This window comes from Lepidochelys kempii, chromosome 15 (genome assembly GCF_965140265.1).
Source record: "Lepidochelys kempii isolate rLepKem1 chromosome 15, rLepKem1.hap2, whole genome shotgun sequence".
Taxonomy (NCBI): domain Eukaryota; kingdom Metazoa; phylum Chordata; order Testudines; family Cheloniidae; genus Lepidochelys; species Lepidochelys kempii.
Window position 1 is genome coordinate 14,633,450 of NC_133270.1, and position 21,266 is coordinate 14,654,715.

A 21,266-nucleotide genomic window follows, 5' to 3' on the forward strand; every position below is an offset into this window, starting at 1 on the left:
GGAAGCCTTTTACTGGAGCCAAATGGAATGACTGTTTACACTGAGTACCTTTATAGTCTATTCTTACCTATTTCTTTTTTCCACTTCAGCCACCAGCTCATCAGTTGAGAACTGGCCTCTAACCACCATGATCAAGTTCTTAATAACATCTTCAGAACAATCCACATCAAGCAGTCCTCCAATCACTGCTGGTATACGACTTGGATTCACCTAGAATAAACCCCCATAAGAATGGTTTTTTGAGCTGTGCCATAACTGGAGAAATTTTTTTAAAAAAAATTTAATGTTTAGAAATGTAGGAAACAGGACCACCTCAATTAGTTATCTGAAGTGTTCTTAAGCGAGACTTCAGAAGTACAAGTTATCACTAAATTGCTGTTAACTAGCAATATTCTACAAAAACCACCAAAAGAATAGTCATAAGTTATGAGACTGACCCCTTCTCCCCCCTAAAAAAAAAAAATCTAATCAAGAACATACTTTAGTGACAAGGTGGTGGGGGTGCTGGGGGATGAATTAAGCAACACTTTACTGAAATCTTGGTGTTTCATTCTGCTCTATTATCCAATACACAAGGTTTAAGTCTTACGGGGCTCAACCACTTCTGAACTACAGAACCTTAGGTAAACCAAAGCTCCCACTGTACATACTGGTCCCTTTCTAAGTTTATTCCTTAGAAGAGATTTTATTTTACCTTCTGAACATAGATCTCTATGTACTTCTGCAGGTTGTTGCGGTATAAATAGAGAACCAGGTCATGAACAAAGTCAAATCTGTCACAAACAATGATCAGAGGAAGCTGGTCTGTGAGCTTGGCCTCCTGAATGTTTGGGGAAGGGAAATAGAAAGAGTCACTATCTTTACAAATTATGCAGAGACATCAGCAGAGCGCCTTAACTGTTCTCCTAATTTCAGACCAGCAAAAGGCTACCATTCAGAAAAATGCTGACTCTAAATTGATTGCAGTCTCATCCTTTGATGCCAATATTCAAGAGCCCATTGTATTCCATCATAAACAGCCAGCCAAATCAGGTGTATTTCTACTTTAAAGGGCAAGGGCTTTATTTTTGTTTTTTAAATCAGTGACTAGCAAATCCTGGATGCATATAGCTATCTACCTTTAAAGGTTCTGGCAGAGAGTGGATGCTCAGCACTTGAGAGTCAGACCCCTTAAAAAGGAGTCTCAAGTTGGACACCCCAAAAAAAAAAAATAAATAAATCACTTAAACCAAGGTTAAGAATGTAGAAGCCAAAATTCAAGCAAGGAAGGCCATGCACCTGGGCTAAGCTGCATAAACTTCACACTTTTTTCCATTCTTGTAGAATGGCCATTAAGAGCAGCCTGATTTTACTAATAAGGTGAGTCACTGGAAAGAATGCTTGCTTCCCCACACCCAGAGCTGGAAGTAACTTTCCCCTGAAACTGAGGTAATCGTAACACAGAAACATCCTTGAGTTCTGCTAAAAAGGATCTGTGGGTTATAGCGGATCACAAATTGAATATGAGCTAACTGTGATGCAGTTGCAAAAAAACTAATGCCATTCTTGGGTGTAATGACAGCAGAGTGTCATGCAAGACATGGAGATAGTTGTTCTGCTGTATTTGGCACTGGTGAAGTCTGGGCTGGCTTAGAGTGTCCAGTTTTGGGCACTGAACTTTAGGAAAAGGTGGACAAAATCGAAGACAGTCCAGAGGTGAGCAAATCTAGTCAGGAGGTCTAGAAAAATCTAGACTTCAGGAAAGGTTAACATACATCTGGGCATGCTTAGTCCTGAGAAAAGACTGAGGGGTACCTTAGAACAGTCTGATCTGGCTAGTACACATTCAGCAACCAATATAAAGGCTAAATATTTACAAACTGTTTTATTGGTGTTTATGGCAGACCAAAATTTGGTCACACTGGGATCAGTATACAGCCCAAGATAATATGCAGCTACTTTGAACTAATACTGCTTTATCTGTACAAATTAGCCCAGGACCACCTTTTGGGCTTTAATAATGCTTCATATTTAATCTAAAATAAATGAAATTAGTTTTTACAGCATCTAGTGCCTAAGCCTACAGTAATACAAATTACAAGTTAGAGCTCAGCTATCTCTGGTAATACTGGCTAGACATCTAGCCTCTCACTGCTGTGTAGAATTTGCACAACTAAGAGTTCGGTACTCCTTGTGAAAGGGAACTATTTGAGAGCCAAGACTGATACAGAATTAAGTGCAAATACAAGAGATGCAAGCACTGTATGATTCCTTAAGACCAATACCTGTACTTTTAGCTAATATTTTGGTCCCTCTATGCACTACTATTCTAGCCTCCAGTCAGGAAAGTTACCTTGAGAAAATTCTTCACTCGTTCAGGGTTATAGCAGTTACTTTCACGGCAGATCCTTTCCACCTCTTTAATTTGACCCGTCTTGCAGGCTGCCTGAATATATTTGAAGTGGACATCTGGATCCTGGCTGAAGTTCACAATAGAACCCAGGAAATAAAACAATCCTAGAAAGAAGGAGAGATTACCTACTTATAACTATGAACATTTAGAGTTCAACTCGTTGTCACCTAGGTGAGGAGTTACATGCTTTGATAATTATGAATAAGGAACAAAGCCACCAATAAGTGGTGAGACAGGACAGGTGAATTTAAATAGTCCCACCAGTAGTCTACAAGAAAAGCTGCTGAAAGGAACACTCAGACTGTCGGTTATGCATATGGTTGCCCTCCTCAACCCAGATAGCGTATGATCTCCAGGAGATCATACACACCAACTAGGTATCTTCTGCAAAATAGCTGCAAACACCAGACTACAGTTAATCTCATGCTTGGTTCCAACTGAAAGGCTGTGTACTAGTTCAGAGCTAGTACCCCACTCAACTCTTCTTCCATCTCAAAACAGATGGAAAGCAAGTACCTCCCTCAGAACATAAGGGCACCTCACCTTCATAACTTTTGAAAGATTCAAAGAGCTCCACGAGAGACTGGGTGCCAAGCTGCTCATGGTATTTAGAAGCTACTTGCACACAGAGCTGTAGATTTTGTCGGATGTTGGCTGATAGCATCGCACGGAGACATTCCACAGAGTCCTCAACTGACAGGGAGCCAAAGAAGTTTACAAGCCACTAAGAACAGAAGTTAAAATGGTTTTAGTAGTTGTATACATACCTCACTGAAGTTCAGCAGGAAAGTGGAAGTTACATTCTGCACTGTTGGCAGGTGGAAACATATGTACATGTCCTAGATGTGCAACAGGAGGGAGCGCATACTTAGAAGAATTTGGGCATGATAATAGTGCTGATCTCTTTAACCTGCCTAAAAATTGATAGCAACAAGGACTCTGCAACACATTACCTCAATAGTTCGTCAGATACTTTTATTGTTTTGAACACCCACATGATGTTTGTTGTGGGCAAGAATTAGTTTTACCAGGTAGGTGTTTGAGCTGCCAAGAGACCAATTTCAGGTTTAGAATTGCCACTGGCCATATAGACTGACTTTGAATGATTAAGGCTTTCCTGAAGTTAAATTACAGATGCATGGCTGAATACCTACTGGCCAGTCACTGAAGGTGCTCATTTGATCTGGTTGAGAGTCACTGCCCTAGACCTTTCCAGAGTGTACCCCTTTCAGGAGTCTGATTTGTCTTGTACACCAAGTTTCACTTCACTTAAAAGCTACTTGCTTACAAAAAAAGGCAAGATACAGAAATGTTATAGCACCCTATTAATGAAAAATTGCTTACCAATTATTATAATATGGTAAAGAGAAAGTATGTAAATATTGTACTTACATTTCAGTGTATCGTATATAGAGCAGTATAAACAAGCCATTGTCTGTATGAAGTTTTAGTTTGTACTGACTGCTATTGCTTTTTGTGTAGCCTGTTGTAAAACTAGGCAAATACCTAGATAAGTTATGCCCTATGGAGGACCTCTGAATATCTCCAGGGATACACATACCCCTGGTTGAGAACCACTGGTCTAGGGGATTTCGTTACTTGTGCTTGCAAAGCTATGTTTACAAAGCTTTACTTCGTTACTTGTGCTTTGCAAAGCTACTTTAAACTTTCCCTCTGAAAAGTGCATTAGTTTACAGATAGTTAAGTGACAGCATGAGAAATGTAGTTACACTTAATGCACAAAGTAAAACTCAGCTGAAGCCAGTCTTACCTCAGGGTTCAAGAGGTGAGTGTGAACTACAGCACGCTTTATATCGTAGAGATCAGTGTAGTGCTCCAATGCTCTCTGTAGCAAGCCTGCCTTTTCACATAACTGGGCAATGTGAGCACGATCATAGTGTGTAAACATCTGGTTTCCAAGGATGGCATCAGCAACCTAAGAGGGGATACAATTTTTCCTTGAACTTTAAGCCTCCAGTTTCCATCCACAGTCAAGGAATATCATGATGTAAGGAAAACTACATAAAAAGGAGAGTTACTGGGAACAGACCACACTGAGTAACAATTAAAGTCAGTCAACTGCACTGCACTTCTACAGATGTTTATTTAAAAAAAAAACTCTACAACACCCTTACAATAGGTATCTCCATAGTAATGCTGTGTCAATGCTTTTGATGGTAGCAATCTCCAGCTATAGGCATTTAAAAAAAAAAACTGCCTGGAGTTCTAAAAATATGCTTGTTTTTCAAGAAAAGGGTGAAGGAAAATGGTGAATGAGACTTATTTTAAGAAGACTAGGTTGAGGAATCTTACCTGTGGTGCATGAATCAGATTCATTTCCAGCAGACGTGTCTGAAGGTGTCCTTCAGCAGGGCGATTATTCTTCAAAGCATCCAACAAAAAGGAAGTGCACTGCTGAATGAGACTGTTCTCCATGAATACATCTACAATCTGAAGTAGACAGTAATCAAAAAAAAAAGTGGTCACTCGCCCACATAAAGTTCTTATACAATTCTGAGTATAAGTCAGGAGTCTTGCAGCTGATCTTCAAAAAGGAGCCATCAGGACATATGCAGCACCTCTAAGTTATCAACTTGTTAACTTAGATTAAAGCTTTTAGCATTGTACTTCTGCAGGAGTAGTGTTTCTACTTTACATTTTACCTGTTGAGAGAGTGTTCTCACAAACCGACTTACCTTAAAATGTTTATTCACTCTATACCAGGGAGAATTCAGACCTGTATTTTTTGTGTCTGAATTTGACGACAGGTCATTTTGGCTGATGTATCAAACAAGTATTTGATAACCAGTAAGTGGAGCAACTTTGATAGATTTACTTACAAGTTATAGTATTCTACTTCATAAGTGTTAGACTATTTCCCTAAAGAAAAAGTGTTTCAGTGTCCAGTGCCCATTTGTTTTTACAATAAAGACCTCAAAAGTTATAATCTAGATCAGTCTTTGGGGACTAGTTTGCCCATTGAATGGAAGTCTTTCCCTTCTCCTGCCAATTAGGGCTAACAGCAGCAGCCTTCTTGACTGAAGCTTGGCAGTCCCCATCAATCAGCATAGCAAACTTGCTATGTAAGACGTGCTGTTCTCCTTGCAAAAGCCAAGAAGATCCACAGAACTCAATCTACAGCCATTTCTGAAGTTAGTGTTACTAGAGACACTGTATGCCCATAGGCCAGCCCAAATCAAGCTAATTCAAATCCTAGGAGTATAGCAAAGTTCACTGGATTGGACTTCATTTTACAATCACGCCATTAGTTTCAGATGGGACTACAAGTCATTACCAGCTTCACATTTTTACCTGGTTAATATTAGCCAGGGGCTCCTCATCCTGCACCAGCATCTGAGAGAACTGCAGTCCCTGTTCTGGGCTGACTCTCATCACACTTCTCAACAAGAAGATCCAGTCTGGTGTATAGCCAACCTAGAACAATTACACACAATTTTAGTAGTCAAAGCTCCCTGGAAATGCTTAGGAATTTACAAGCTTCTGCTCACAATTCATACTGTAGTTCAGTGACACCTGCTGCAGACATGTTTATTGCCCGCACAATGCAACCTAGTCACACAAGACTATCACATCCCAAGCTGTGAAAAGAGTGTTTAATGTTTCCATATACACTAATAACTAAGACAGATTTTAAAAGCTTGTGCTAGTCTACACGGTTATGTTTCCAGCTGGGGAAGAGATGCTCAGTCTCTACACTTGAAGACTAGTCTGTGGGGAATGCTTTAGACCAACTGCTGTCCAAAGTTTAAGGTGGGGAGACAAAGGACAAGCAAGTTACTGTATTTGTGATCACAAATGAAACTGCAGATATTATCTTCCCAGTTCAGTCTCTATTATATAGCTGGTTTCTAAGGCCATGTTCTCCAGTGTTCCAAAATAGAGAGAGTTTTGGAGTTCAGATTCTTCATGGGCTAAGCTGATGCTTAGTCCTGCTACATGACAGAACTGTATCAGCATTCATTTAGAAATGAGTGTCAACATGAAAATTGAGCAAGGCAGCTCTCAACTGATTATCAGCTTTACAGACTCTGAAATGTTTAAATCCTTGTCTTATCTCATGGAAGATACCCAGGGTACGTAGAGGTTAGAGTACTGCACACAGATATGTACTAGGAGTCTAGCAGTAGAGGTATTACACAATCTTACTCCTGTAACAAAAACCATTTACCTTTTTGGCATAGAGCACTATTTTCTGGAATTGACCAGTTTCTGCAAAGCACTGAATGACTTTGTTTGGCACATTAGCACGAAGGTAAACACTGAGTGCAAGGGTTGGATCAGCTGTCTTCACCAGGTCTCCTAGCTCCTCAGAGCACTCCAGCTGAAAGCAGAAGTAGCATTTGATGATTAGGCAGAAAATGAGATAGTGAAGATGAACCAAGTACTAACCCACTAAGTACATAAACATGTAATAATCTACTGGCACAAGACACATACAGCAGCAAAGTTTAAACCAAAACATTTGCCTACCTTATCTTCCTTCAGCCATTTCTCCAGGAGCTGCTTGCGCCCTTGTTGCAGGACTGGACGGCAGAGTTCTAAAGATTCAAATTTGTTAAGTTGCCCTTGATCAAGCAAGATACCAAAATACTGCAGCAAAGGAGAAGCCTGCCCAGGCTGGGCTGGTACACTTTGGAACTTCCTGATAGTATCACTGGTACGCAGGATTCCCTGAAAGATACCGGGAAGGGGAAGAGAGCCACGATTTAAAAAGGGTTTCAGTTACATCCATCTGAATAACCCTTGCCTTTCCTGTACCTGAACTATTTGTGTAGTAACCTACTCAAAACATGCTGATGTCTTGGGCATTTTTAAATTTGCCATCAGTTTTGATGCAACAACGAGAGGCTTTTGATTATGCTCTTCTCTATATACTATGCCCAACCTAGAACGAAGCTGTTAGTGAAAAGCTACTAGTCTTCTGCAGGGTCCACAACAAGCTAGATTCTTCAACTAGAAACATATTGGTATCCATTTACTCTTTGTACATTAAATTAACCCAAATTATTCTTTAACTCAAAGATAAAGACACTTTTGACTGAAAGTGCAGTAACTGCCAAGCGGCAGAGTTAGTTGTGTATTTAGGATGTTAGAATAAGCATCACCTTTAATCCTTAGTCTTCATCTTTAAAAGCACTCACCTTTGGTGCAGATGCTGCCACTTTAGCAGCTTCTGCATAGCTTCCTTGTGCAAAGAGCGTATTGAACTTTCTGGCAAACAGTTCCTCTGCCCCAGCCAGGTTACTGCGGATAGCCATACGCAGACCCAGGTCTGGATTCTGGAGAACATTTGTAGCATAGTTCACGATGTTATCTTCTTCAACACAAACTGAAAGCACCTGGAAAAGGACAAAAAAGCCTTAACAGGAGCATCCTGCTGAAAATAGCAGCTCAAAGTAATAGAGCAAAGGAATTAAGAGTCGAAGCAGCTCATCAACAGAGAACTATAGCTTTGTTTTGTGTCTCAGAACTCAGCTTGTCAGTCTACCCCAAGAGTTCTCAAACTGGGGGTTGGGACCCCTCAGGGGGTTGCGAGTTATTACATGGGGGGGTTCTGAGCAGTCAGCTTCCACCCCAAACCCTGCTTTGCCTCCAGCATCTATAACAGTCAAATATATTAAGAGTTTAATTTATAAGAGGGGGGTAAATTGCACTCAGAGGCTTGCTATGTGAAAGGGGTCACCAGTACAAAAGTTAGAGAACTGCTGGTCTACCCACAGTCTAGAAGACAAAACCTATAACCGAGGGCAATTTCACCACATTGTTTCTCCTACTACTCTAAAGTTTTGTAGGCTTTAAGCTAGATAATCTCTTTGAGGAAAGGGCATTCTGTTATGTCTGTACAGTGCCCATCACAATTGGGCTGAGGCCTCTACTATTACACACTGTAGTATGTAATGCTAATCTGAAGTTTGCGGAGTGTCCAATGGCTCACTTTACTGGATATATGAAGTTATGCCAGCAATGAATACATCAATCAGCAACACTATCATGGCAAATAAGTGTTAAAATAGTTTCAGGTGCTAGATTTCCTTTGAGATTTAATTAAGGAAAGTTTTATACCCTAAATCTGGAGAGGCATGTTCTTTAAGCAGCTATTCAGTGGCACACCTTTTGCACATTAAAAGGAACTTTTCTATTCCAAGTACATGCTAGTGTTGCAAGTTGGCATGCTGAGTGTCTTGGATTGTGGTAACAATTTTCTACATATGCATTATACATGGTCTAAATAGAGTCAACTGAAGTCACAGCAAGTTTCCTTGCCATTTCCCATCAGACTAAAAAGGAGAGGAAGGTGGAGAAGGGATTGTCAAACCACACAAGAAATAAGTGGCCAGATACAGGAAAGCCTGTTATTGTATTCACTAAACAATGAACAGACCATAACAAGCTTGAGCTGCCTGCCATATGCACTATATAGTAGCCTTTTAAAACAATCTTGCTCAAAACTAGGAGAGCAGTTCTCAAGTTCAGTAAGGAACTGTGGGAACAGAATGTTCGACTGAGTTTGAAGATTTTTCTCCTATGCGCCTCACACTACAAAAAACACTTTCCTGTACAGTTGTGGCAGTGTAAATCAGAGGTCTGAGATCTTAACTAATCCTTGGTATATCATTATCTAAACAAGTGTGGGGTACTTTTGATTAGATAAATGGTATTGACTATGCCTTTAGTTGTCCTGCGCAGAAGTCACTAGAGTATTCCTATGCTCAGTTAAGAGGCTCAAGAGCCAACAGAACCCAATTTACCTGTCCTTTTTTATTCACACCAATAATGCCAGAGGAAGGTTCATGAGGAGCAGTTACAAAGATTGTGTCAGCACTAATACGGTTCATGTAAATACACACTCCAGATTCCAAGTCATACATGTGAATGTATCCATACTTTGTGATCAGGTAGATAACGCCATGCTTAGTTCCAATCTGCCAAAAGGGAAAGACAATATACAGTCTCAGTGAGCTATCAAGCTACAAGAAACCTACGGCAGTGCTGTGTAGAAGGAAAATATTCTCACTATATTGTTTGGCTGGCAAAAGGGGAAGATGCAGCTGTAAGCTTTCAGCTTGCAAGGAAGGAGTGTAACAATCCTGCTGGTCACTTACAGAACTGCAATTCCATGCTAGTGGCAGGTAGAAGACAAGACATCTGTCTCCAAGGCAGAAGTTAAGATATCCCAGGTATGGCTAAGCTAGGATGTCGCATGGCTAAGCAAGAATGTTAATTATGCAAGCTTTAATATCTGCATTAAGAGTTTCAGTTAGTGTTAACATTAGTACTACAATCCCATTGTTCTCTATTCAAATCTGGCTGGCCTTCCTAGAAAAGAAGTCAATCAACCAACCTAAAACCTAAATATTCCGATGTAGTTGTAAAATTATGCAAGTCTCACTTTTGGACATTAATTCAGAGACATGTTAAGCAGTGGTATTGAGAGATGGCTTATGACTGAAAGCCTCAAATGGAAGTAAAGCCACCAGTATACAACTGCTTGTGAAATTTTTTAATCCACTGATCCTGTTAGGTTAAGAGGCAGCTGTCTATTGTTACCCAAGATCATAGAGCCAAATTTGCTCACTATAGCTAGTCACCTAAAATTAAACAAGCATCTTCTGCTAAAAAGCGGTACTATGCTAGCTGGCAATTTCACATTTTAGCACTTTTGCAATTTATAGTGGAAAACTACAAAAATTCAGAGACAAATCTGGTTAAGAGATTAATTTGACTCCTTATGCTAGTTCTCAAATCATGAGAGCTGAACAAAGGAAGTGGGAATTACATCCAGTAAGGAGTGGTGATATTGAATGACACCATCTAGAAAAATCTAGGAGTCAAATGCAATGGCTTATTGTTTTCTTGCACCATCATGTGCCTATCAAATCTAAGTGCAGATGTATGTATTTGCCCTGTCAAGACATACTAAGCAGCCAAGATCTTCTCATTAACTTAAAATCTCTGCTGTGATCATTGTTTACCATACAGTTCATAATCTGTCATATGCTTGGATTGCAAGCTCTTTGAGCAGAAGCTAGCACCTAACAATGGGGCCCCGACCTAGGATTTTGATCCCTAGATGTTACTGTAGTACAGAAAGCAATTCTCAGGCTGTCACTGAAAGTAGTTACTGTAAAGACAGATATACGATTATACCTAACCTAAAAAATGAAATCCAAATGTCAAGCTGTTACAGTTGACTATTCTGCTAAGAGTTGATTCCCCATCAGTATAAACAATTTAGTTTTGAGATTATTCCTCAAAGTGAATTTTTGGAGTAATATAGCACTAGGCTTGTCACATGTATGTTCAACATACATAGTCCTTTGGGTTGACAGGACTTCATGAGTTACTAAGCAATCCCAACAGATATGCAGGTGCAGGAACAGTACTCGTCTCCCCATCTTAGATGAGTAAGCATGACTTGACCAAGGAGAAATTCTGCAGTTCTTATTCCCAGCTTTATCCCTAAGTCACAAAACTACAGCTCATTTCAGCAGACTTTAAAGTTTGTATTTGGATAGGTAGGAGAATTTCTGAAATAGAATGCACATGTGTAATGGCAACTTGAGGTTTCTGTATCCAGTGAGGTGCTTTTTATTGCAAGTTCAATTTTTACAGAAGTGGATTAGAAGCAGTTTTGGAATACTACATTTGAGAAGTAGGACTTATGTCGAGTGGTCTTCCTCAGGCTGCACTTCAGATCTCTACCTTTAGTGAGAGCTAGGCTTCCAGCATTGGCTGTGTTACAGAAGAATAAATCCATGGCTGATTTAACAGTGACATCTATGAAGCAATGGTGAAGTTACTTTACAGGGAAGGCTCTGACTGATACTGTTTAACTCAGTTAAGTGAGGTTTGATTCCTAAAGGACTCCCAGCTAGTTCATAAAATGGAGAATTAGGTTTTTCTACACTGAAATTTTAGCCAAAAAAAATCAAGAGTGTTTGGTTAAAGTCCTTGTTTTTGGGCAGCTGAAAGCCAAAACACAGTCTAAAATTCCCAAACTTTTAATTCCCCATGAAAAGTGCTGGTATTTCAGTCAGCTCTCCATGTGCAACTCTACATAAAAAAAAAGTGGATAACCCCACTGAAAGCATGGCCTGAAGTGAATGCACCTTCTTGAGATCAAGAAGAGAACAGAGGTCACTTACTCTAGGATTCTATTCAGAGATGTGCCATATACATATTACAACAACATATCCTCCACCACACAGTATGTGAAATGCTATTATACATGCTTATGTTGGCTAGTTCAGGAGACACTTGACATGGGTTTCATGTGCCCTCTTGTATACACCTTACCTGCATTGCCACAGGGAAGTCTGTCTGAGCCTCAGGAGGGAAAAACACATCAACAGCTTTCTTTACAAAGGGCTGGTTTCCAGCAGCAGGTTGACCTACTTCAATTACATGCAGCTGGGAAGAAGGAATTGCATGTCACCAAGACAAAGTTTGTAAGCAAAATCCTGCTACGAAACAAGTTGTAGTTTCTATCCAACTATAGCTTCCCAAACAAGCTACAGACCAGGCAATTAACTGTTTCAATACCTTTTGTGCAATTTACCCATGAAGATTTTAAGCCAATATTCATGATTCTAGAACTCGAGTTGTCCAAAATGCTTGGTTTAATAACTTTTAGAAGAGGGTGAGAAGCTCTGTGCTTTTGACAAAACCATTTCTCATTTTCCAAATCGTTAGTCAAAGCACTGCCCAGACACACATTAAAAGTGGACCAGCCTTGTTCTAAGACACCATTGCTGCCATCTCTTGGATTAGGCAGTTTCAGTTGTACACCATCTTGAACAGTTCAATACAGGAATAAAAGGTTTGCCATGAACAGGTTGTCAAGATTTCAGTCCAAAAGCAATTTTTTTGGTTTTTCCAGGGATGTTGCATCTTGTAAGAAGCTAATGAAATGTTATTCAACCCATCAAAACCAAGTAGTTGTTCTCCACACTACAGGAGAGTTTAGCAAGTGTGGCACAGCTACTGTATTCTGTGATTTTGGAAAGTTTGATCAGAACTCCATCAACTTTTAATTTAAGGCACAAGGATCTAATTTCTTCAGAGTCATAATATCTGAGACTCAGTTAGGCTTTAGCAGCCCTGTGGAATTACTACAATTGCCATCAATTTAAGGCCTACAAGAGGCAGAGTGAGCTTGTTCAGCTGAGAACCATGCTACAAGATGTGACAGAGCTTTATTCAGATTGAGAGTAAAGGCACCTTTAGATTGAGGTATTTCACTGCCTTCAATATTTACATTAATTTTATGAAGTTCCTTAGAAAAGTGGAAGACTGTTCAGTCAAGGCTTTGTTTTACTGTGAAGTAAACAAACAGCCACCATTCCTCAAAAAAAAAAAAAACAAGGGGTCAACTCAGTTTAATTTCATCAGTGCAGCCCTAGTGAAGTCAATTGCATTAAATTAACACAATTAGAAGTATTTAACAACTGGTCTTAATTTGAAAAGCTTCCAGTAGTATCCAAGACATAAAGTTACTTATCATTTACATTAGCTTGAAAGTGGTCAGTATGGTTTAGAGATTTTACCTTGCCTCCTGCTGGGCTCCGCACAGCAAAACAGAAGAGCGTGGAAGGTTTGGAGTTTCCTTCTATTTTGAATTCTGCAAAGGCTGCTGCATGACCCTCTATAGGTTGGGAAACCTTCCTATCAACTGAGTACAATTGCATTGCACCAACCACACGATTTTGCTAATGGATTGGGGGGGGGGGGGGGGGGAGAGAGAAGAGAGGGGAAGAGAAAGGGAAAAAAATTTATAAGCTGACATCTCCAAGTATTTAAGAGTTGCCCATGTATCAAGAGCATAGGAATTGAACCACTAATACTTTCAGCACAACAGAAGCAAAAACAAGTTTTTATTTATTTATTTTTTATACACTGTTGTATATCCTTCTGAAAGGCTGGAAAACATTTATGGAAAAAGGTCTCCCACCTACTGCAGAACACTTGAAAAAAGAGTTAAGTTTTGTTTAACGTAAGAAACTACAGTCAGTACGAGATGCAAACAAGTGCTTTTTCCAATTTGGTCCTATTTTCCTGCATGGTCCTCTGATTTATACCTATATTCATAATGCACTTTCTGAAGAGTCCCTTACCTGGGCTGAAATTCCTATTAGGAGTAGCCATTTTTGGTGTTCATCTGTCCTGTAGTTGATGATTTGGCAGCCTGCAAGACTAGCATGCCTGTCAAACATCTTTTGGGGCTGAGATTCTCCCTCCATGCTCCAATGAAAGACTGCCGTCTCTGTCACCAAGGCAACCGTGTTTACCGATATCCACTTCCAAAAGATCACTTCCTCTGCCATAGTATGGGCTTTCATTTTACTTTTCATCTCAATGTTAAAGATCTGAAGCGTCTTCCCCGCTGGTGTGGGAGATACAAAAGAATCAGACCTCTGGACATTAAATTATACTCAGCCTTATAATTTGCATGTACTGGGAGGTATGCTGAGAAAGTTGAGCCACAATAAGCTAGTTTTCCAGTTTAAACATTCCAATAAAGATGAGTAGAATAAATATAGTTAAGTTGCCATAGTTTTGCCCCAACAGAATGACTTCAGCTACAGTATAAGCCATTTCAATGACCTTGTGACAGATGCTGCACCACACAGATTTAACATTAATTTCTGCACAGGCAATGAACACTTTATGGCAACATGTTTTATATTTAAATGCATGCAAAAAGAGTTTCCTCTTTATTGGGTTCTAGAGAAGGGAATCAATGGACACAGACAAGTCCTGACTTATGAGGTAAGACTGGACTGACCAGGTAACACTTTACTCCAAGTCACAAGTAACTGCCTCATCAAGATTAAACTATAGTGAAGTGCCTACAGCTACACAGATATGAAGTTGCACTCAAAAGGAAATATGCACACACAAAGGGGTGTGGTAGAATAGTCAGTGAGCAAGTAGCACTGGCATATTATGTGGACTATCTTGATAAGTGGTTCAATACCAAAAGTTTGAGATCAAAGATATAGGTCATAGTTCATAATGTCTTGTGAAATTATGTACAGCATTCCAATTAGCATGCCTCTGCTTATTCTGGTATTTATCAGCTCACATTTGGAAAGTCCAAAGTTTATAGTAGTGTCAGAACCTAACATCTGCTTCAAAGGAGTTGTGTTTTAAGACAACCTAGGCAGGCTCTCCGTGTACCATTTAAGTGGACTAATTAAAGATACCCAGGTTCTCCAACTTATATACGACACTAGTGTCTGCCCATATTCCCACTTAAGAGGGTTCTGTAGTCACTTTTACAGACCCAGCTCTGCTCCAAAAACACCTATTTACAAGAGAGCACAATAGTTGTATGGGCTGCAATTAGCAGTCTGGAGGGCAAATATATTAGCTTCTACCAAGTAAGAACAAAACAAAACACATTGCCAGTTTGGGGGACAAGATTTCCAGGGATGAATCTACCATGCTAAATAGATGTGAGGGGCTTAGATTTTTAGGAAAATGCCTTGTTACCTTCCATGCAGAAGCCCCTGTGAGCTTGGTTTTAACTTCATTCCTTTTATCCAAGAGAAGCCAAATGTAAAATTAATTTTACATTTGTTTTAATTCCTAAAGGCCAAGCCTGACTTGCAGCTCCATAACCATATCTAACCACTGTAAGTGGATTCCCATTCCAATAAGAGGGTTAGTAATATTTAACTATGATAGTGGGCAGCAATTAAACAGGAATTTAAGTAGAGATTTTCCTTTAATGTGGGGTGGGAAAGAGTAAACTGGAGCCTGGAGCCAAGACAGCATTGTCTAAGATATGGCTATTGCATGAGTGTGGGTCTCTTGGGAACAGAATACCAGATAGGACTATCCAGGGACTAGCAGTTATAGTTTAATAACGGGTGGAGTTATTTTTCCCAAAAAGGGTAAAGTGGACTTCCCTTTAATGAAACTGATACTCAAAACACACATTACCCAAATGGCAGCTTATAATTGACAAAGCACCCCAACCATCTAGAAGAGAAGGTATTTGAAAGAATATTGTCAAACAAGGCATTACCCAGAAAGACTTGCCTTTTTACTACAGAGGTTGAAGATTTGTTTCAAAGTCTTTTACATAGCTACATACTAAAAGCCCTACACATGACACCAAGACCAAGTCACTATATCACTGAAGATATCAGAAGCCATATGAGTACAGAGACTTCAAGAAGCAGAACACTGCTACATTACCTCCTCTGGCAGAAGCTGCTAAGTGATTATGAAAGCATCCTACTCTCACCAGCTCCCTCTGTAAGCTTTAGTTTCACATTTAGGAGGGCTACAGATATTTATAAATTGCTATATCCTCAACTGACGATATTAGCAGGATTAAGGCAAGCTGATTTTGCTCATGGAGTCTTTATGTATATAAAGGAACAACACCAAGACTGTCTTCTGGGCTTAAGTTTCCAGCTCAAGTCATCCTGGCATCACTAATTCAGGATGGAGGATCTGGATCAGCATGCCTATAGCGCATATTTAGTGTCTAATTATGGGTAGAGGCAAGTGTCACCACAAGGTTTTTGCTCTTCTACCCCCAATATCCCATTAATTCTAATTCTAGAAGCAATTCCAACTACTGTGCTTGAATATCTGAAAAAGTACTTGTTTTAAAAAATGCAGAATACTCAGCTAATTGATCCCTAGATCTAGTGAACAAGAGGAGCAGTGGCAAACATGGTATTTCTTAAAAGAAAATTGTCAGACCTACAGTACAGTTTTTTCCACAGACCCCAATCACCAGGTAACAGACTTGTTTAGGAGAGCCTTCTTCTCTTATATCCAGCACTGCATTAAGGGGCAGGTTGTAGTATGGTGTTATAGTTTTCTTCTATTACCCAAGTAACATTTATTGGAATGGTTAATGTTCTGCTACAAGGAGTTAGGGTAGAGGCAAGTGTCACCACAAGGTTTTTGCTCTTCTACCCCCAATATCCCCATTATCTTACTTGTCTAAAGACTTACAATGGATAGTATCCTCAAAGGATTAAGCCAAAACTCAAGTGTTTTGTTTGTTTTTAAAAACTTCAGTTGCACTTTCAATGCAAGCCTGAATTTCATTAGTCTACTTATAGGAAAAGTAGTTTCTACTAGAAGTGGAAGAATGTAAATTTCTTTAAGACTAGAGCATGAAATTGCATTTTTACATTCCCATGATCACTGTATGGAAATGCGGTCTGAAAACATGGCATTCCCCACTTGTTGGGTGCTTTTTTGGTACAGAACATAGCAAGAGAAAGAAATACATGGATACAAGGACAAAAAAGTGTCAGAACACTAGGGGAATGTTACATGCAATCCAGAAATGCAATTTTTATGCATTTATACCACACCCCATAATAGTTGCTAATTTTAGAAATATTTCATTTCCCATTGGAGATTGAGATTGTACATTCTGTTGCTCATAATTTGAGAATTAGTGAGCAACTCAGTCATGGTGCATACTTTTATAAAAAAGGCACAGTACGTAACAGCTTAGACTGCCGTCTTCACAATCCATCAGCAGGGAAAGTTTGGCATGCTCCACCCTTTAGCCAGGCAGCCAAGTATTAAATGCTAGAGAAAGTCTGACCTAGTCTACATTTTTGGGAAACTGGATTTTTATGAAAGATTCACATGGTTGTAGTTCCATAATTTATGTACCATTGTCCAATGATAAAAAGAAAAGGAGGACTTGTGGCACCTTAGAGACTAACCAATTTATTAGAGCATAAGCTTTCGTGAGCTACAGCTCACTTCCTCAGATGCAATGATAGCTAAGCAAGTGACAGTATCCCTGGTCTTTATTCACCCACATCCATTCTGGAGATACTGCATCGCCTGTGTCACCCCACAGGTTTGTGGGACCTTGATAAAACATTTTTATTTAGTACACTGGCATCACACATTGTCTAATGACATCTCTGGCAAGACTACATTAGCTCATTCACACTGTAGCAGGACAATATTGCTTTTGACTAAGTCTAATGTCGGTAAAAAATAAAGCTAGATTGTTAGAAGCTGGATGACACTAAACTCATTTTATAGTTAGTAGGTTAGTTTCAGTTCAGGGCAGGCTAAGTTTTCCATTTAAGTACTGGATGAAGTTTTACTAGTACACAGGATGCACTTTCCTTGCCAACAGGTTGCTTTACAGGGGTCCAAGACTACGATTAAGGAGAGTGGAGGCCAATCAAGGTGGTATTGAACCTCAAGGTAATACCAATAAAAAAAGATTAAGTGTATTGTTCAGCACCTCTGCCCACCTCTCATACATGGAGGCTGTTCATAGTAGTAGTCTGAAGGAAATGCATGCAACAGCTGAAATACAATTTGAGTTTGAGTCAAAACATTGACTGTTTATTTGCTTTAACAGCCTTGACCTCAAATCTAGGCTGATACGTTTGAGGTTTTCTATTCCAGTTTTGAAAACTAGATTTTAGACAGATTTCTTGGACCCCTAGATAATATCACCATGACTTCAGACTATATAGCACACTTAGGCAGAAATGACTGGCACACAAGACGTCATGCTAGCAAAGGTCTCTCATAAAAGTATTGCGACTCAGTTTTGTCTACCAACTGTACTACAATTACATACATATTGTCTTTAGTTGGTACAGTCAATAGTCAAAGCAACCAAATGGTCAATAGCACATCAATAAAGGGAGAAAGTTTTCTTCCCGCTGCAGTTACCAAGTTGAGGATTCAAATTCCCAATTAGCTGTAAAGTAAATAAGATATCAAATGGCTATTTGTAAATGTTTTAGTACTTTTTATGAGATTAGACCATTTTGTACCACTAAAACGTGAAATGTCAGGACAAGTTAACTCACCATCTGTTTAAGACAAGAAAGCAGGAAGAAAAGTACACAGTCAGTAACAGAGTGAAGCATTTATTTCAAGATTAAACACCAGCTAGCTTGCAAGTTACTCTGCTTTTCTGAAAGCCCGGGAAGCCTTTATTCCATGGAGCTCAGGTAGCTCATGAAGCAACTTAACTAGCTTAAAGTTACAGCTAAAACCCCTTTCCCAAGTTTATTATATATTCTGCATTCACAAGTTTTAGCACCAGAGACAATATTCACTTTAAGTCTTGTGACCTCGGCTAACTTTTAAGTATAAAATGTCTATTTAGACGCTTATTGTAAGCCGAAATAATTTACTGGCTGTCCTTATGTGATTTCAACATTAGGATCTTTCCAGACACATTTTAAGTATTATATTTTAATGTTAAGGACATTAATACATATTTAGACTTGGAATACATTTTAAGAAGCTGTACAATGGCCTTCATTCTCGCATTTGTTACCCTGCAACAGTAGTCTGATGTGTTCTCTATACATGTTCTGCAAAGCTCACTCAGTACGCTGGTCTTGGCACTTAGAGGTCTTTGAAAAGACCTCTTCAGCAAATTTGTTTAAATAGGAGAGTCCAAAGTTTATGGACTCTCCATAGCCAATGCCCTCCCAGTTTCAGGATGGAATGCAATCATGCATTTCTACAGGGGTTTTGGCTTACTACCTCTGTATTCACATGCTAAGCCCAACTGCTTAAATCCAAGACAAAAAGAGTAGATACTATAACCAAGACCCTACAGTCAAGAAACTTATGAGAAACTCAAGTCCTGCATAAAACTAAGTTGCACTACAGACTCAGAGCTGCCTTTTGGCTGAATGTTGCTCTATGTTTGGTTGCGTTGTAGATATTACTGAAAACATCAACTCACCTTTCAGAGCAATGACTTTAGAAGCAGGATTCATGATGGCACTTTCTGCAGAAATTGGACGTCTGATGGGTGTAGTTGGATCACTCATATCGATTATCACTACCTGTGCTTGTTCCCCTACTTTCTCTCTGATGCAGATAAATTTATCAGATTCCATTGTCAGAGTGCTAAATCCAATGTTTGCTGGGTTAATTCCCAGGTTTTGGAGCTAAATAAAAAGAAAGAAAAGTAGTTTATGCTTTGACAAGTACTGTGTAATAAGTTGATGGCTTGTATAAGCTTATTTGGAAGGGAGGCATTTCTCCTTACTCAAAGAATCTGAATGCAAGCACAAACTAAACAAATAGAACACTGGCAGGTTGAAGAGAATCCCCATTAGGAAGAGTGGTTTTGTTGGCCTTCCACAGGAAAAACAAGACTGACCACCACTTCAAATGGATTTTTTTTTTTTTTAAACAAAATCAGTCGTCTAAATTGGTTTCACTGTTTTTCCTGTTTTGATTTTTTCCATCCCAATTTGGGCTAAAAAGATTGAAGTGTTGGAATTTCCTACAAGAGAGACTTTTATGAACAGTTCTATTGGACAATATGAACCAAGGTACCAGATGTTTGATAGTAAGCAATCAGTATTTTTAATTGGACTATGATTGTGCAATAGGTAACTGTCAGAGTACCATGTCTGACATTCTCCAATACAGTACTCAGACACTCCACTTCCTTCCCTAGACCTGAAGAGCACAGTTTAGCTCAAAAGCTTGTAATTCCACCAACAGAAGCTGGTCCAATAAAAATCTCTCTCCACCTACCTGGTCTCATTCTCTAATAGAAACAGAGGAAGACCACCACAAATCCAAAACAGAGCAACTCCAACAAAAGAACAGAAGTAGCTAGACTGCGTGTCAAATTGCATGGTCTTAGTTCAGGATTTAGAAACTGGGATAAAATGCTAGTTAAGATGCTTAACCCCACCTATAGGCGATATCCTACCTTAATGCCTATTTAATCGAGAGCTTCTACTAGCAGCTTGATAACAAAGCTAGTAGTGCAATAATCTTGTGTATAGAAGAGCTATCCTGGACTAGATTTTGGGGACTGGCAAGTATCCAGGAAGTAACATTAGTATGGAGACTAAAGTGTCTACTAGCAGAAAGCTATGTCATGTAGTTTTAGAGTCTTTCTGGAATACTATTTTTGGTACTAGGCTCCTTGTTACCAGAATGACAAATATGAAGGTGCTGAGAGGAGCAACAAATTAGGAATTGGAGAGAGAGAGATGACTTTTATAAATAAGCGAAGGACAATAGAATTACTGAATACTCAAAGTGGAAGTTTAGAATGGTAAAGATACAAGGTAGTACAATAGGATTAAGCCAAGGGAAGTTTCAACTGAAATTAGGGGGGGAAATTTGAGTCATCGCCATTCCTGAATGATCTAAGGGAATCAGAAGCTTCTGCACTTCTATTCCAACCTAGACTGAATAATGCACTTCAACAAAGCCCTGGCTGGGATGATTTAACTGGGAATTGGTCCTGCTTCGAGCCGGGGGTTGGACTAGATGACCTTCTGGGGTCCCTTCCAACCCTGATATTCTATGATTCTATGAACTGCACTGTATCTGCACTGGGCAAGATTGAGTCAGTGTCAATCAATGGACTGTGTGTTTAAGGCAAGGCATGTGCACTTGAGGAAAATCCCAGTCCAAATCTGAAGAAAGGAACAGCTGCTCACTCCCTCCCTCTCCAGCCGCCCCCCCATCAATTTTTAGGCAAGTATTGGCACCACTTCAGAGCCTGACTATAGGCTTTTTGAAGTTTCCAAACACAGGTGACAACTGCTTGTGTCACTGAAATTCAGTTATGCCCAGCTCTGGTTCAGTTTGAGAACATCCATAAAAAACCTCTACTGGGGGATGAGCCAAATCCAGAAAAGCAATAACTGCAGTCATTCTGGTCAGTTACTTGATTACTACATACAAATTCATCTCCATGCTATTTAGTCTCCTATTGCTCAAGTAAAGTACATCTCTAGACAGATAGGTTAACCTATCATCTGCTTAAAAAGTGGAACCTAGAGGCTGGGAGCCAACTAGTGATGGCTTGGTTAAAGAAATTCCAGTTTCAGCGGTTGTT

The 21,266-nt window shown here is 39.5% G+C and overlaps 1 protein-coding gene across 2 annotated transcripts in view; it reads right to left on the reverse strand.

Moving 5' to 3' along the window:
* Nucleotides 1–21,266, reverse strand: part of CLTCL1 (clathrin heavy chain like 1) — a 61,004-nt gene that overhangs the window by 25,239 nt on the left and 14,499 nt on the right. For both annotated transcript variants that reach the window (XM_073312864.1, XM_073312865.1), the window contains exons 2-16: nucleotides 19,137–19,344; nucleotides 13,528–13,796; nucleotides 12,961–13,122; nucleotides 11,711–11,824; nucleotides 9,163–9,336; nucleotides 7,555–7,752; nucleotides 6,884–7,084; nucleotides 6,582–6,734; nucleotides 5,705–5,827; nucleotides 4,706–4,843; nucleotides 4,164–4,328; nucleotides 2,936–3,116; nucleotides 2,333–2,496; nucleotides 695–820; nucleotides 68–210 (exon numbers count right to left, since the gene is read on the reverse strand). In XM_073312864.1, coding sequence (XP_073168965.1) covers nucleotides 68–210; nucleotides 695–820; nucleotides 2,333–2,496; nucleotides 2,936–3,116; nucleotides 4,164–4,328; nucleotides 4,706–4,843; nucleotides 5,705–5,827; nucleotides 6,582–6,734; nucleotides 6,884–7,084; nucleotides 7,555–7,752; nucleotides 9,163–9,336; nucleotides 11,711–11,824; nucleotides 12,961–13,122; nucleotides 13,528–13,796; nucleotides 19,137–19,344 — 2,519 coding nt within the window. The remainder of the gene's footprint in view (nucleotides 1–67; nucleotides 211–694; nucleotides 821–2,332; nucleotides 2,497–2,935; nucleotides 3,117–4,163; nucleotides 4,329–4,705; nucleotides 4,844–5,704; nucleotides 5,828–6,581; nucleotides 6,735–6,883; nucleotides 7,085–7,554; nucleotides 7,753–9,162; nucleotides 9,337–11,710; nucleotides 11,825–12,960; nucleotides 13,123–13,527; nucleotides 13,797–19,136; nucleotides 19,345–21,266) is intronic.